Source organism: Pelecanus crispus, chromosome 6, assembly GCF_030463565.1.
Source record: "Pelecanus crispus isolate bPelCri1 chromosome 6, bPelCri1.pri, whole genome shotgun sequence".
In the NCBI taxonomy this organism is placed as follows: domain Eukaryota; kingdom Metazoa; phylum Chordata; class Aves; order Pelecaniformes; family Pelecanidae; genus Pelecanus; species Pelecanus crispus.
Window position 1 is genome coordinate 61437210 of NC_134648.1, and position 14752 is coordinate 61451961.

General features: G+C 35.8%; 1 protein-coding gene across 6 annotated transcripts in view; it reads left to right on the forward strand.

Moving 5' to 3' along the window:
* PPP2R5C (protein phosphatase 2 regulatory subunit B'gamma) overlaps positions 1-14752 on the forward strand; it is an 84031-nt gene that overhangs the window by 52118 nt on the left and 17161 nt on the right. For all 6 annotated transcript variants that reach the window (XM_075711822.1, XM_075711825.1, XM_075711827.1 and 3 more), the window contains 5 exons: positions 7109-7219; positions 7826-7918; positions 8016-8146; positions 10833-10892; positions 13758-13866. In XM_075711822.1, the coding sequence (XP_075567937.1) occupies positions 7109-7219; positions 7826-7918; positions 8016-8146; positions 10833-10892; positions 13758-13866 (504 nt within the window). The remainder of the gene's footprint in view (positions 1-7108; positions 7220-7825; positions 7919-8015; positions 8147-10832; positions 10893-13757; positions 13867-14752) is intronic.

Below are 14752 nucleotides of genomic sequence, written 5' to 3' on the forward strand. Positions count from 1 at the left end.
ATAATGTTTTTTCCTGAGACTTCGTAGCTTGGGGTGGATTTTCAAGGGGATGAGAAAATAGTGCATCTTTTAACATAAATATGAACTCAGTCAAATTTTGAGGTCCTCCTACAAATCAGAGACTTTGAAGCTTCTTCAAAGATTCTGAGGATTTATAGTATGAAAGATGTTGCTTATTCTGAAGATTGCTTGTTATCTAAATCAGCAATAAGTGTGTACTGATACAGAAGTTATTTTCATGAGAACTTCTGAGTATATGAGGATTATGTATAACTCCAGATGTCAAACGTGCACAAACCATTGAGGATGGTTAATGAGGAGATGTGGGATCATGGCTTTTCCCATGTCTTGATAGTTTATTTATATCTCTGGGTTTTGCTAATTGATTGCTTGTTTTGGAATACTTGATGCTGACGAAAGGGGGATTACAAAAGAGAATAAGCTTGCTGAGACTTCATTTAGGTAAAACGGAGTTCATTATGAGTTCTTGAATATCTATGTCAGACATCAGTGTTTGCTGTGAGTAAGTAGTCTTAACCGCACATAATTTCATAACTTTTGCCTTATGTGCCTACGTTATCTTCCTCCATCAAACAGTTACGGCTAGAATACATTTGGCTGAGGAGAATATATACTTTCTTTGCTTTCAGATGCAACTAATGGTAATGAAGTCTGCACTTCGGTCAGTTTAATAAATCTTGGTGCAGAATTTGGTTGCTGCCTTAATCGCCAGTGTTTTGGTGGGAGCACGCAGCATCTGTTTGACAATTCTTTCACTGAATTTAAAATGCATTTTATGTGCAAAGTTCTAAAGGGTGCGGGGTTTCTTTGCATGGGACTTAACACAGCACTGCGATAGACACTGTCAGTGAAGGCACCTGGACTAGTATTTTGAGGTTAAATTCAGAAAGCAATTTTTTTAGTCTGCTTTTATGGAACAATTTTCTTTTGGTCATCTGTTCTGAAACAACTGTATTCCTCTTGCTGTAGTATTATCAGCTTCTTTTTTTCAGGCATGTACGTGTAGGTTGAGGTGTACTTTTGCTAGAGTTCTAGCAGTAGATTTGAGTTGATTGTGTAGATTTTAAGGAAAAATAATGTTTTTTTGTACTTTAAGACTCTTCAAAGAGACATTGGTAAGTTGGTGCGGCTACTGCCACTGAGTTGTATTAATAAGGAATAGTGTTTTCAGCAAAACTATGAGAGTGATTGAGAAATACTTGGATTTGAGAGTGGTTTTGCTTTGGAAAGTTTGTGGAGTTGATAGTTGGCATAGGAATTAGGATTTTACTGTGCCATTCCAGTCATTGACACAATTTGGAGGTTACTCATTTATGTATGAGTATATACAGATATATTAGCGCATATATGTATGTGTGTGTGTATAATCTTTGTTTGGTTTTGTTAACATCTTATTTAGGCCAAACACTCAGGGAAATGATTTTCACAAGTTATCTGTTTAATAATAATAAAATAATATTTTTCCTTCTCATTAGTTTCAAATCTTCTTTCTCTGTGACAAGAGAAGCATCTGCCTTATTATCTGGTTCTTCTTTATAATTCTAGTGCTCATGTCATGTCCTTCCATCCCACCCTCACTCTTCTTTTGCTTCAAGTGTCCTCAGCTAACTTATAGTAAGATCTTGTCTTTAAGCTATATATTCATCTAGTGGCTTAGTTCAATTATTTAATATTAATCATAAGTCTCCTTTTCAAAAGATATTAGAGAAATTAATTTCTAAAATGGATTTAATGTTACTCTGCAGATTGGATCCAAGAGTTTCTTCCTGTTCCTCCTCAAAGAGCCAGCTGAAATGTCCTTCAAATTCCTTTTATGTTGTTTATAAGCAAAGATATGATGGGAAAGGAAATGTTTTTTATTAAATGTTTGTATAACAAGTTCCATTTCTCAGGTATAATATAGTAAGGTTGGATTGATTAGCCTCAGAGAAGGAACTTACCTCTTCTCAAAACTATAAGATATGTAGTCAAATGTCTGAAACAAATCTTGTAAATGTAAATGATAAATTTAGGGGGTTTGATCAGAAGCATCTGTTACAGATTCTTATTTAGAAAAGAATAGATGCTTGCTTTTTTTTTTTTTTTTTTTGCTTGGCTCCTGAAGAAAATGGGGCTGTATGAGAATGTTCTGTTGTGTACTAGTTTGTCAAAACCACAGACACGTAGGATATTATCTTTTTAGAACTTTGAGAATTGCTAGCTATGTAGAATACAGACCCAAATTAATGCTGCTTTCCATCTCAGGAAAGGATAGGTAATACCTGGATTGTATCTGTTTTAAGTGGGACTATGAAAGTGAACATCAACATGAATATTCACTTCCCCAGCTAGCCAGCCAGAGGGTATTGAAGAGAGCTGAGAGGAGGCTAGGGCAGCACTGGATGTGGAGGTCCAGGGCTGTAATGTTCTGAGAAAGAAGTAGATCAAAAGCTTGTATAAATATGGCTTACTTATTTCTGTAGTGCTCGGAATAATTTTCTTAGTGGTGATGATGATGATGAAGTACTTGTGGATGGTAAATTAACATTTTTGTGAAGCGTATAGGCTAATATTACTTTTAAAATTGATAATATATAGGAACAGATCTAATTTTATAACTAGGTATTTTCAGCAACTGAAGCAGTTTTGACTGCAACTTTTCATGCATTATGCAAATGAAATTACATATTCAGTTATACATCTAGGGAGGTTGATTTTTTTGTTGTTTTGTTTTGCTTTGAGAGTTTTGTGGTTGTGGGGTTTTATTTTGGATTTTTATTACTCTGATCTTTGGTCTAGAATAAGAGATTTTACTGTGAAGAGAAGTGTACTACTTGTGGCTCTATTTAGCTATTAGGATAGCTTTATTCACCGGAATATAGAAGGCGCAGACTTTCACTTTATATAGCTTGTCATTCAGAGCTGTTCATGTCAGGCTTCGCTCAGGCTGTTCAGCAGAAGGGAGAAGAAAATGTGTAATGATATCTCTGATGCTTATTTGCTTGAAAATATTCTCCAGTGTTATACAAAATGGGCCACCAGAAAAACAGGGTGCATAACTACCATTACAGCAAACATATCTGTGAAGCAGTAAAAATGCAGGTTGTTTGCTTTTCCTTTTTTATTCTCCCATCCTAGTCAGTTATGTCCTTTGGAGTCAAGTATTGTCAGTGCTAACAGCACACAGAATTTTGGCACACTAGCCCAGTTTTCATAAAGACTCATATTTCATAAATTGGGGGGGGGGGGAGCTGGGGAGGAGATGTGTTTAAGTTATGCTATGTTTACTTGGTATTTCTGTGGGAATTTGGCCTTAGAGGAAGTAAGGCTTTGCAGCTTGTGTCTTGTCTGTTTGGGCAAAAGAGTGAGACATTAGGAAAGAGATCAGCCATTTGACAGAAAGATAAAAGCCTCACTGGTATTAATTAACTGTAAATATTCCTCAATGTCAGTGGCTTAATAGAGAAGAGGGTTTCAAGTTTGTGCTTTCACCAAGAGATGCTGCACGTTGATTTGAGCAGTTTTGTGTTCTGTTGATCAAGGATGTAAAAACAAAACAGATCAAATCAGGCTTCGATGGTTCCATTGCTCATGGAACAAATTATTCTGGCTTTGTGGTTTAACTCTTTCCATTTGATACTCTCAAAAATAAAAAATACTGTACCTAACACCTTACATGACCCGGCTTTTCTTCTTTATAGCAAGAGCCTGAGACTTTCTCATCTAGAAAAAGCTGATTATTCTTCCATTTGCTTAACAACCTTAGCAAGTTTTAAATTTCAAGTGTAGTCTTCCTAGATTTGTTTTCTTGGAAGACCCTTGATTGTTGTAAATTTTCACCCTATGTTTTTAAACAAAGGTTGGAGGTTGTTAGTTGCTTGATGTCCATACAAATTTTTAAAAAGGGAAACATAAAAACATTTTAGCTTTACTCTTACTTTTCTGAAATAGTAATTACTCTGATATGCCAGTCTCATTCTGTATCAGACTTGCATCTCAGTTGCTGAAATGAAGAAATATTCTGAAGAAAAACAGAGCATGAGAGTGACTTTTCCTTCATGGGAATATGATGTAATTCTTGCAGATTTAGCTGATGCAGTTTGATACTGCCTCCCACTGTCTGCTCTGCCATCTGTCAGATGTGAGATGGCAGGACAGCACATACATATGCTCCTTAGCCCTGCCAGTTAATAGGTAATTCACAGCATTATTTTAAACTGTGAATGGAGGTGTTAATGAGAAGAAGTCAGAACGCGAAGAGGGAAACATGACATTCTGTTGCTCTTCCCAGAATTCCGCCAAAGATGGTTGGAATGCATTCCTCTGCAAAGTAGCATCTTTAAACTGAGACAGCTTACTCTTTCATAACTTTCGAGTAACCTTCAAATTATCAGCAAGAAAGCTTTGATGCTATTAAAAGCAAAACAAAACAAAAATCAAAAAAGACAAAAAAACCAAGCCAACCAAACACACAAAAAGCCAAACAAAAAGAACCCTCAGTAAAACCTGAGAAAGAGAATAAAAATGTATGTATGGCATGTGATTATTATCTGCGATGGAAGCTGAATGTAACAAAGCCTGAAACTGTGGCATAAAGAATAGATTTTAAACGTAGTGGTTGGAGTAGACCTGCCTTTCTGAATAGCTATGTTATAAGTAAACTCAGACTCGTAGGGGTTAGGGTTTTTTCCTTAAATTGAGCTGTATTATACACTTGGCGAAAGCATAGGAACCTTTCAGCTGATGAAGTAAATAAAATGTTCTTTTTCATCCTCAAATAAGACATTCAGTTCAGTGCAAGTTCCAATGGAGTAACCTTTTCTTTTCCCTAGCTGGTCCTGGAGATGCCCTGTACTGGCATGTTTGCTGAGCCAAGTATTGGTTTTCTTGAAAAGGCTCTGTAAATGTTTCTGCTGCTCTTGGTGATGTAGCCTTTTGCAAAGAATTTTCCCTTTCCTGGCAAATCAGCTTCTCCGTACTGTTGTGTCTTACTTTGCCAGACTTGGGAAATGTATTCTCGGATTTTCCCCTAAAGACTTGCAAAAAAGACACCTCCAATCTGTTACAGCAATAGAATATCAGTAACAATGTATAGGTTAACTCTTACCAGTGCTTGTGGTACATATTTAGAACGGAGTATATGTATGCCTTATGCTGAAGCTACATGCAGCGAGCTGCAGCTTATTTGATAAGTCAGTTTTGTGCTGGATGTAGATCTCCTTTCAGCATAGCCACCATTCTCACTGTGAACAAATGCCTACTGAAATTTACTTTAAAATATCTTAGTATTTTTTATAAAGCACAAAATTATCTGTGTATTTGATAGCAGAATTTACTTTAGTGTTGTAAGTAGGAATAGACTTGAAGAGGATTTCTTTATGGAGCCTAATATACCCAATGGTTATGAAGGGTTAGGACAGTACAGCACTATGTTTTTATTTTGGCAGTCTTCTCATTGTTTCTGCAATGTGTTCAAGCTGCTGAGAGACTAAGGCATTTGTCTCAAAGGATCATTTTGAAGTCATGGAGGCAGTTTGGGACCATATACTAATTTGAACTGATCTTTATTTTTTTTTGTTCAGCACAAAAATAAGTTTAGAATCCTTGGTACTGGCTTGATAATGAGTAAGCAACAAAATAGAACAAGAAAGTCTCTATTGGATGCACTTATGCGGCTAAATATATTATGTTTTTCTACTTGCTCAGCAATTTGCTTGTCTCCTACCAACATCTGCCCTACCTAATACTCTGGATTACAAGTGTAATTGAGGAATTAGTCTCTTTTCAGTCCTGACAGCCATAGCTGTCTTGCATATACAGATAAAGGCTTTTTCAGGTTTTCTTACTGGCATGCACAGAAACATGTTCCCTCCAACTTGCTCAGTAAAGTTTTAATCATTAACTCCTCAGGGAGTGAGAACAACCATTTGAATCACAAAACCTTTCTTGTCCACAGAGAAGCCAGCTGGTTTTGCTAGCTATCATTTCAGGTGGAGAATTTAGGATACTGCAGGCTGTTTAAATCTTCGCACCATTCTAGGTAAAGTTATTCTTGAGAATGCGTGCTAAATTTATCCCAAAAACATGTAAGATTTTTTTTTTTCAGCCAACAAATGTGTTTTACTGTGCATTTGCAATTATATGCATTGTATAAATTGATAGAAATGTAATTATTTCTGATTATATTTCTTTTTATTTTAAAAAAATTCAAGCTGCATGCATTTAGTGATGAGATTGTTTTGCCTAGAACAGGACCTTGTAGACAAATTTTCTGTCCATATGATAGGAAATGTTTTTTTTGTCTTTATTAGGGACTTTGAAACTTTCTTCATGTTAAAGGGGTTTGTGAAGAGTACTGCATTGGTTCATACACAGTATGAATGTGCATCTAGACAAGCACTTGGAAACACAAAAATAATTTATCTGTATGCATATCAGCAACTTGAAAAGTAATTCATCTTTGTAGTCTACTCCACTTCCATGAGGCTGCTAAACACTTTTCGGGGGGTTGAGAATTCAGATGAAGTCAAAGATTAAAGGATTAGGATGTGCATTTCTCCCCCCTCAATGCCCCTGTCATGTCAGGTAGATGGCCGTGGCTGAAGAGAAATTACCACTGAGAGGGGGAGGGAGGAATCTGGTTTTGAAGTGTTTCCTCGCGTATATACCCACAGTGTGAAACTGGTAATAGAGAAGAACAGTAGTGGGTAATCTTTGTTTTGCATCTCTGCTTCTGACTTCCACTTTTGCAGGTTGTTGCGAGGCCTTGTAAAGCGTATATATAAAAAATGTTTGTGTGAACGTTTTATATACATTTGCTTGGGCTTTTAAAATGTGTGTGCATAAAGAGATCAGAGCAATATCCACATAAAACGTGTCCTGACAGTAGGTTTGTGCTTTAAGGAGTGTGGTGTGGAAAAGTGTTCTCCAAGTTAGAAATCTTTAAAGAGTGAGTGTACCTCATTATTGTTTAAACTTATATAGCTTGTATTTTTGCAAATATTAATTAAAATAGTTCATGTAAACAGTTCTCAGTCAAAACAATCTTTGAAGTCTTTTTTTAATCATTCACTTGTTTCAAAATTCTTAAAGGCACATGTGATTTCAGTTTGCAGTTAATATGTTTCGAACATTACCACCATCTTCCAATCCAACGGGAGCAGAATTTGATCCAGAGGAAGATGAACCAACCTTAGAAGCTGCATGGCCTCATCTACAGGTATTTGAGGAAGACTTAGGAAGTCATAGTCTAACAAAATTCTGACATTAAATTCATTGTTTATTGACTCAAAACTGTTTAGTTTATGTGTTTATCTCAAGTCAGTTACATTTCTCTGCAATATTTAAAATATTTCTTGAATTTAAACTGATAATCTGTGAAAAAAATTTCAGTTAGTATATTAGAGGTTAAAGGCTCACCTCTTGCGGTACAGATGTAACTGCTTTGATTTTAAATGAGCTTCAGTTTGTCAGTATGAATGCTTTGATCTGACTCTGGCACAGCTCGAGCTTTCAGAGGTACCGTGGCAAACAGAGGAGAACAGAGAATTTTCAAAACACGTACTTCTGGGCATGATGAATATTAGATTACTGTATGTCATTTGAGTAAAATCTAGTGATGAAGTTCAGCAGAATTTCAGTGCAGTTTAAAGAACCTTAAGTTCTTGTACTTTGTCAGGAGAACAAGAGCAAAGCTTTTACTGTGTGGTATATAAATAAAAACAGTACAGTTCTGAACAACTAATTAGTAATTTTGGTAATGTGCTGCTTATAAAATGGTTCCTTGTTTAAAAGACTAATACTATTTTTTGTTGGTTTTTTTCAGCTTGTTTATGAATTTTTCTTAAGGTTTTTAGAATCTCCAGATTTCCAACCTAATATAGCTAAGAAATATATTGATCAGAAGTTTGTATTACAGGTGAGGTAAAAAAAAGAATTTTTAACTTCAAGCTCTAAATTATTTTACAGTGCATTGGGTTCAAGTAAAGTGCATCTCTTCTTTTCCCTCTTTGCAGCTTTTAGAGCTCTTTGACAGTGAAGATCCTCGTGAAAGAGATTTTCTTAAAACAACTCTTCACAGAATATATGGGAAATTCTTAGGCCTAAGAGCTTACATCCGGAAACAAATTAATAATATATTTTATAGGTATGTCAATATCTTTGTATTATGGTGCATGTGATCAGGTATACAACTAAAAATACTCCCCAAGACACTGCTAGCAATTTTTTTAATTCTTAGTAGTTTTATGCACAGTATTGCCACATCTAACAATAATGAGTACCAGTCTGGGAGATTTAAGTTGGGGTAGTCTTGCACACAGCATAAACTTGGCAGCTGAAATTTGAGTTTGTATGAGATTCAGTTGGTGGTTTGGTATCTTGATCTGTGAGGCTTTTTTTTTTTTTTTTCTTATTGGGTAGTAGTATTTGTATTACAGTAGTGCGTTAATAAAATGTAGTTCTTCTTAATGCAGAAGTTGGGCTCAAATCGAATGACGGAAAGATCTGGAATTTGCTTGAAGGAACATACTTACTGCCTTTTCTTTCCTCAGAACTGAGATATACCATTTAGGGCTTGTGAAATATTTTTTTAATTGCCCTAGAATAAATTGTAGTATTATCCCCGATACAAAAAGTGTAAAGATGAAAAATTAATCCACTGTATTGCCAAAGATCTTTAGAAGTGTGTTTTTACTGCCATTATGTCACATGTGAATGCAAGATTATGGTGCCTTTTTTTTAGTCTTAGTTTTGGTACACTTCTCCTTTCTACAAATAATTACGTGTTTTACACTCCTTCCATCCTGCTTCCCTTTTTCTCTACCACTGTTGTTTTCATCCCAAAATGACTGTATGATGCCACCCCTTTAAGCAAATAGCAAAAAGCTGCCAGATACTCCGTGCCATCTCATGAATGGCACCCAGCAGTATCAGCTGTAGAGGGAGCTTATATTCCCTGTCTATGGTAACAAGTAAGCCTTCAGAAGAGATACAGAGGGGTTACTTAAAATAATTAGTAAGCCTTCACTGTCTTGCAGACAACTACTCTTGACTGGATGTGTCAAGAGCCAGTATGACCTAAGGAAAAAGTACAGGTGTATTTTTCAAGCAAAGACGTAAACTTTTTTCCCCAAACATACATTTTATTAAATTAATTCCAAAATGCATAGTTTTGTAAAAATATCTGAACCAGATGGTACAACAGGGTCATAGCGTATTATAGAATCATAGAATCGTTTAGGTTGGAAAAGACCTTTAAGATCATCCAGTCCAACCATTAACCTACACTACCAAGTCTACTCTAAACCAATCAAGGGCAGACTAGACTAAACCATGTCCCCAAGTGCCACATCTACCCGTTTTTTGAACACATTATAATGCTCTTCTGAACAGTACTTTTGTTTGCCACTTCTTGCACTTTACTTTCATGGATAATGGAAGCAAAGTCTTCAAACAGAGATAGTTCTGGTGCAAGGCTTTTGAAAGACTAAGAAATTCCGGTCATTAGATCAACTTTGTAATAGCTTATATAAAAATATGTTTTCAATCTGAAATGTATATGGGAGATGATATAATTTGCACTCTAGAGTCCACCTTTCTTTACCAAGCTGTAGGGGAAAAAAATTAAACAGAAAACCTCATTTAGTTGTATAATATTTAGGAAGTAGAAGTTGAAACATTTTGTATCCAAATGTAAACTAGTGTTCCTGGGTATGAGCACCAGGGAGGAAAGTTGTTTCACTTCTGTCTTGAATTAGTGGATTGTGCATGATAAGCTCTTAAAGTATGTGTAGAATTTTTCAAAATATTTCCATTTCTTATACTTTTTCCTGCAAGTAGTCAGTTTGTTACTGTGCTTGCCTAAGAAATGTGTGGTCTTTATTTGTCTTTTAGTCACTGACCAGAATAGCATGAATTCTGTCCTGATAGTACATTAATCATCTTTTTTTGTAATGTAAAATATATTTTTATGAAAATTATTAAACCGGTATGTTCCTGTTAATTCAGTACAAAGCTTTTCATATCATTGTCTTTAGTTTTGCTTGGAATTGTTGTCCTGAGTTACAGGGAAAGGGTCTTTAAGGAGAAAAAACCAGAAACATCAGATATTCTGGATTAAAAGTAGCTGTTAGTGTTAGTCTATGACAAATTTTCAAATAGAATAATATTTTCTAATGAATGGAATTACTTTTTTGTAAGTGTAAATTTTTATAACAATTTGTGAAATACCTGAAGTTGTCCATAGAACTTTCTCAATAAATCTACACTCAGGCAATTGGGAAAAAGGGTGGAAAGGTGATTGCCTAGTAAATTACAGTGCTCTATCAAAAGAAAATTCAGGAAAATTTTACTTCCTCTGTTTATTACAGAGCCTTTTGTATGCACAGAAATCTGTAATGCCAAAGAGCTTTTTTGATCCATAAGTAGTAACTGTTTGAACACCTTGTGCTTGCGTGCGCTATAGAAGGTTGAGTCATGGCATTTGATTATGCCAGATGCTCTTGTGTTGTTTTAATATTTAAAGTGTTGTTTGTTGTATTCAGTTTTACATTATTAAAATGGCACAGAATATGATTATTGGAAAAAGCTCAAGTGCATGCTGCTTGTTAAACGTGGGAGAAAAGAGCAAGAAAGTGTGAATGTTGAAAGCAGGTTAATGTGCTATTCATTTATGTTTCCACAAAGTTTCTTTTCCACTACATGTTTCTGTTTTCTTTTTACTGAGTGCATAAACCTGGGAGGTCAAGGCTACCTGTAATGTTAGATGGGGATCTTGGTGTTAAAGTTGTATCTCTTCAGCAGTAACAGAGTAAAACTTTTCATTTTTTTAGGTTTATTTATGAAACAGAACATCACAATGGCATAGCAGAATTACTGGAAATACTGGGAAGGTAAGTTGTAGGTTTTGTTTAATTAAACTCGCTTCTTCTTCAGAGGAGGCTTTAAAAATCAAGTTGGGGATTGCAGATTGCTCTGGGCCAAGATTAAAATAGCTTCATATCATGTGGCAAAGCTGTAACGAAGAGAGTGAGTTTTGTCTAAGATTGCAGAAACATAGGAAAAACTTGAACCCTGTGGCAATGTTTTGGGATGTGATAATTCTTTAAATCTTATTTTTTAAGTCTTACTTTCTAGCTTAGGATCCTTGTAATTACTATTAGTTGTGAAGCAACCACAAATAGCATGTAATTAGTTGAAACATATTAAAAAATACTTCTAACATCACTAAATGCATAGCAGGTAAACAAAGGAAGCGTAGATTATGAAACTTCAGAAACCTTTTGTTAATCACATTATGTAGCAAACTTCAGCGATGCATCTGAAAGCACTTGAGACTAAAATTTTACAACTTAAAGCTGATAGCCTTGTCAAAACGTGTGGTTTTTATCAACTGATTTCTCTAATCCATGTGCAAGCTTTTGTTTTTTAGACATCAATACACTTTAAAAGCTTAGTTAGGTCTACTTTATGGTGCTCCTGTATTTTTGCACATAAAAATAACAGGTCAGCAAGAGCAGGTTGCTCAGGGTTGTGTCTGATCGGGCTGTGGATATCTCCAAGGATGGAGACCCCACAACCTCTTTGGGCAGTGGGATCCCATGTTTTACCACGCTCACAACAAAAAGGCTTTTTTCCTATTTTGAATGAAATTTCTTGTCTCAATTTGTGCCCATTGCCTCTTGCCCTTTCACTGGGTACCAGTGAGAAGAGTCTGACTTAGTCTTCTTCACACCATCCCTTCAGGTATTTGTACACATGGGTAAGATCGTCCTGAGCCTTCTCTTCCCAAAGCTAAACAGCTCTCAGCCTTTCTTTGTATGTCAGATGCTCCAGCCCCTTCATTATCTTTATGTCACTTTGCTGGACTCCCTCCAGTACGTCTACATCCTTCTTGTCCTAGGGAGCCGAGAACTGGACCCAGCACTCCAGATGTGTCTCACCAGGGCTGGGCAGAGATGAAGGATCACCTCCCTCAACGTGCTGGCAATGCTGTTCCTAATGCAGCCCAGAATGCTGTTGAAATTGGAAAGATGTTTTAAAATTTTCTAGGTCTACGTGTCTGCCCAGAATAGTTATTTAATTTTCAACGAAATTTTCAATGAAATGTTCAGTGATGCAGGGAGTTGCATATCCATCATTACTTCAACATACTATAATCAAGTAATATGTATCAAGATAAGTACTGAAGACTGTAAAGCTTAAATATTAGAATATGGAGCTAAATCTTCAAAATTGTTACTAAGTCACCAGCTTTTTCATTCTTAGTTTTGTTAGGTTAGCTTTAAGTGTTACAAATCTAAAAGTTAAGTATTTTTTTTTTTCTCAGGCTTCCAAATCAAAATTTCTAGGAGCTAAATGAGGGTTCTGAGCTGTAACTGTTCTGCACTGGTTATTCTTCCAATCCGTTATGGAGTTTCACATAGCATGTTGTTGACAGAGCTTCTTATGAGTAACAGTTTTCAGTTGGGTTTTGACTCCTCAGGAGTAGAGAGGAATCGAATGTCATGCTGAAGTACTGGATTTCATTCTTTTCCTCTGCTAAGTGCTATATAATACTGGACAAATGAACACTTCCGGTAGGAACTACTGATGTGGTTATGGGTTTTTTCTGACAATCATCTCTTGACAGGATGGCAGAATTTCTTCACGCTCAATCGAGGCCAAACTTGCCCTACAATTCTGCTCCTCTTTGTGGTTAACAACCCTTAAAACATCTTGGAGAAACTTTTTCTTTTCCTTTTTTTTTAAATAAAGTTAATATATATTTGTTGAGTATGTGGAAGTTGTGGCAAGAACACCATAGAAATGTTAATGTAGAAATAGGGGTTTGATACTATGCACTGAGAGACTTCAGGAGGAATAACCTCGTATCCTCAGAATAGTTGTGCAGTCATTACTAGTGAAAATTATTTTAAGCATGTACAGCAAATGTTATTTAGCAAGCTTTAATTCTGGGACATCATCTGACTTCTGAGATCTAAAATATATGTAACTGATGTTTTTTAATGTGGGGGGTTTTTTTAAGACAAACATGGCAGGTTTCTTTTGCCTGGGTGCCTTCTGTCCTTGTTAGTGAAGGGAAAAGCATCTGAATTAATAAAATAGGATTTAAAATAGGAAATGGGCAATATCTGGATGTTTTAACTGATGTTAATGCTAGCAAAGTGAGTGAACACAAAACACTGTTCTAGTGCTGTGTTTTTATGTAAAGGTGCCAATGGCCCAGTATTGAGCCACATCTGCCCTCACCTGGAACTGGGATGTCATGTGTTGAGATGCTGTTTGGTTATATGCTAGGGTCTTGCAGAAATAGAAGTCATGTTTTGACTTGTCTGCTGTCCTGGATCGATCTCTTCTACATCCAGTCTCTGGTTCATTCTTTAATTCCATGCAGAAGCTGGGAGAAATATGTAGTCAGAGCTTTGATGGTGAATAGTTCATAGTGAAAGTTGGAATCTGAAGTGTAGATATAGTCATATATGTTGTTTGGAAGAAGAATTTGGGGCTTGTGAAAGACTTGGGTGAGGGATGGGCAGAGGTTGATTTGACTATTAATTTGTAATCTTTAGAGAACTGGATCAAAAATTAAATAGTCTCTGGTTCATGCTTAATTTGTAAATTTTTCTGTTGCATCGCGTTCTCCAGGAGATTGCAAAAAAACATGCAATGAAAACAAGGATTTTGGTATATCCTCTACAGTAGTGCAGATTTTGCATAATTGCTGATTTTTATTTTTAATTTTTTTTCCCTGGCAGCATAATTAATGGATTTGCCTTACCATTAAAAGAAGAGCACAAAATATTCCTATTGAAGGTTTTGTTACCATTGCACAAAGTGAAATCACTCAGTGTCTACCACCCACAGGTAAGTCTTGTTTGGCGCTTTTCATACTGGTGTTAAAGTAAGGTTGCCAAGAGAGGTCGAGGGAGTCCAGTCATTCTCATGTGTATTCTGTTCTAAGCTCCAGTGTTTCCCTGCTAAGTGGTCTTGGGGAAATATTTAATATATGTACCTATAATGCTTCACTTGTGGTGGGGAATATGTGTGTGTGTATATATAAATAAATACCTTTTTAAAAAGCGCTGTAGTGTTTATAGATGAAATGCATTGAGTAGTTGATTAATGTGAGAGTTCTTGATATTTATCCACACACAGAATTTTTTGTTTATGTTGGTCTTGTCTGTAATGTTTAGACATACATAAATTGCAGAAAAGTGTGGTTTTAATGAATGTCATCTATAAAAAGCTTTTTCTAAATTACACGGAGAATTTAGCTGAATTCAGTTTCTTACAACTGTTGATGTTTTAAAAGGAATTGGGCATTTACTAGGACATCGTTATTTAATTCAATAGATCTTTTCAGAAGTACACAGGAAAAAAGGTGACATCTGAGTTGTACCATGCTTTTAAGGCAGCTGTATCTTTTCTGTGCTGAGTTTTAGTTCCATTCAGAATTCCTAGAGGAGTGGGAAACCATACAGTGCTAGAGAAAACAGTATTATTGTGATAACGCTGAAATTTTCTCCGTGAGAGGTTGTTACACAGCTTTGTTTTTATAATTTGAAAGTTCAACGTTTTCTATGTAAGTTCAAGTACTCCAAGTTTTAAGTACCATTTCTTCAAATAAAATCACTAACAACTTGTACTTTTAAGAACACTGTTTGTATAATTACAATTCTCTAGCAATTAGACATGCTTATAAGCATTTGCTTTGGATCTTGCCTACTGGGGCTCACATCAGTTCCTGTTG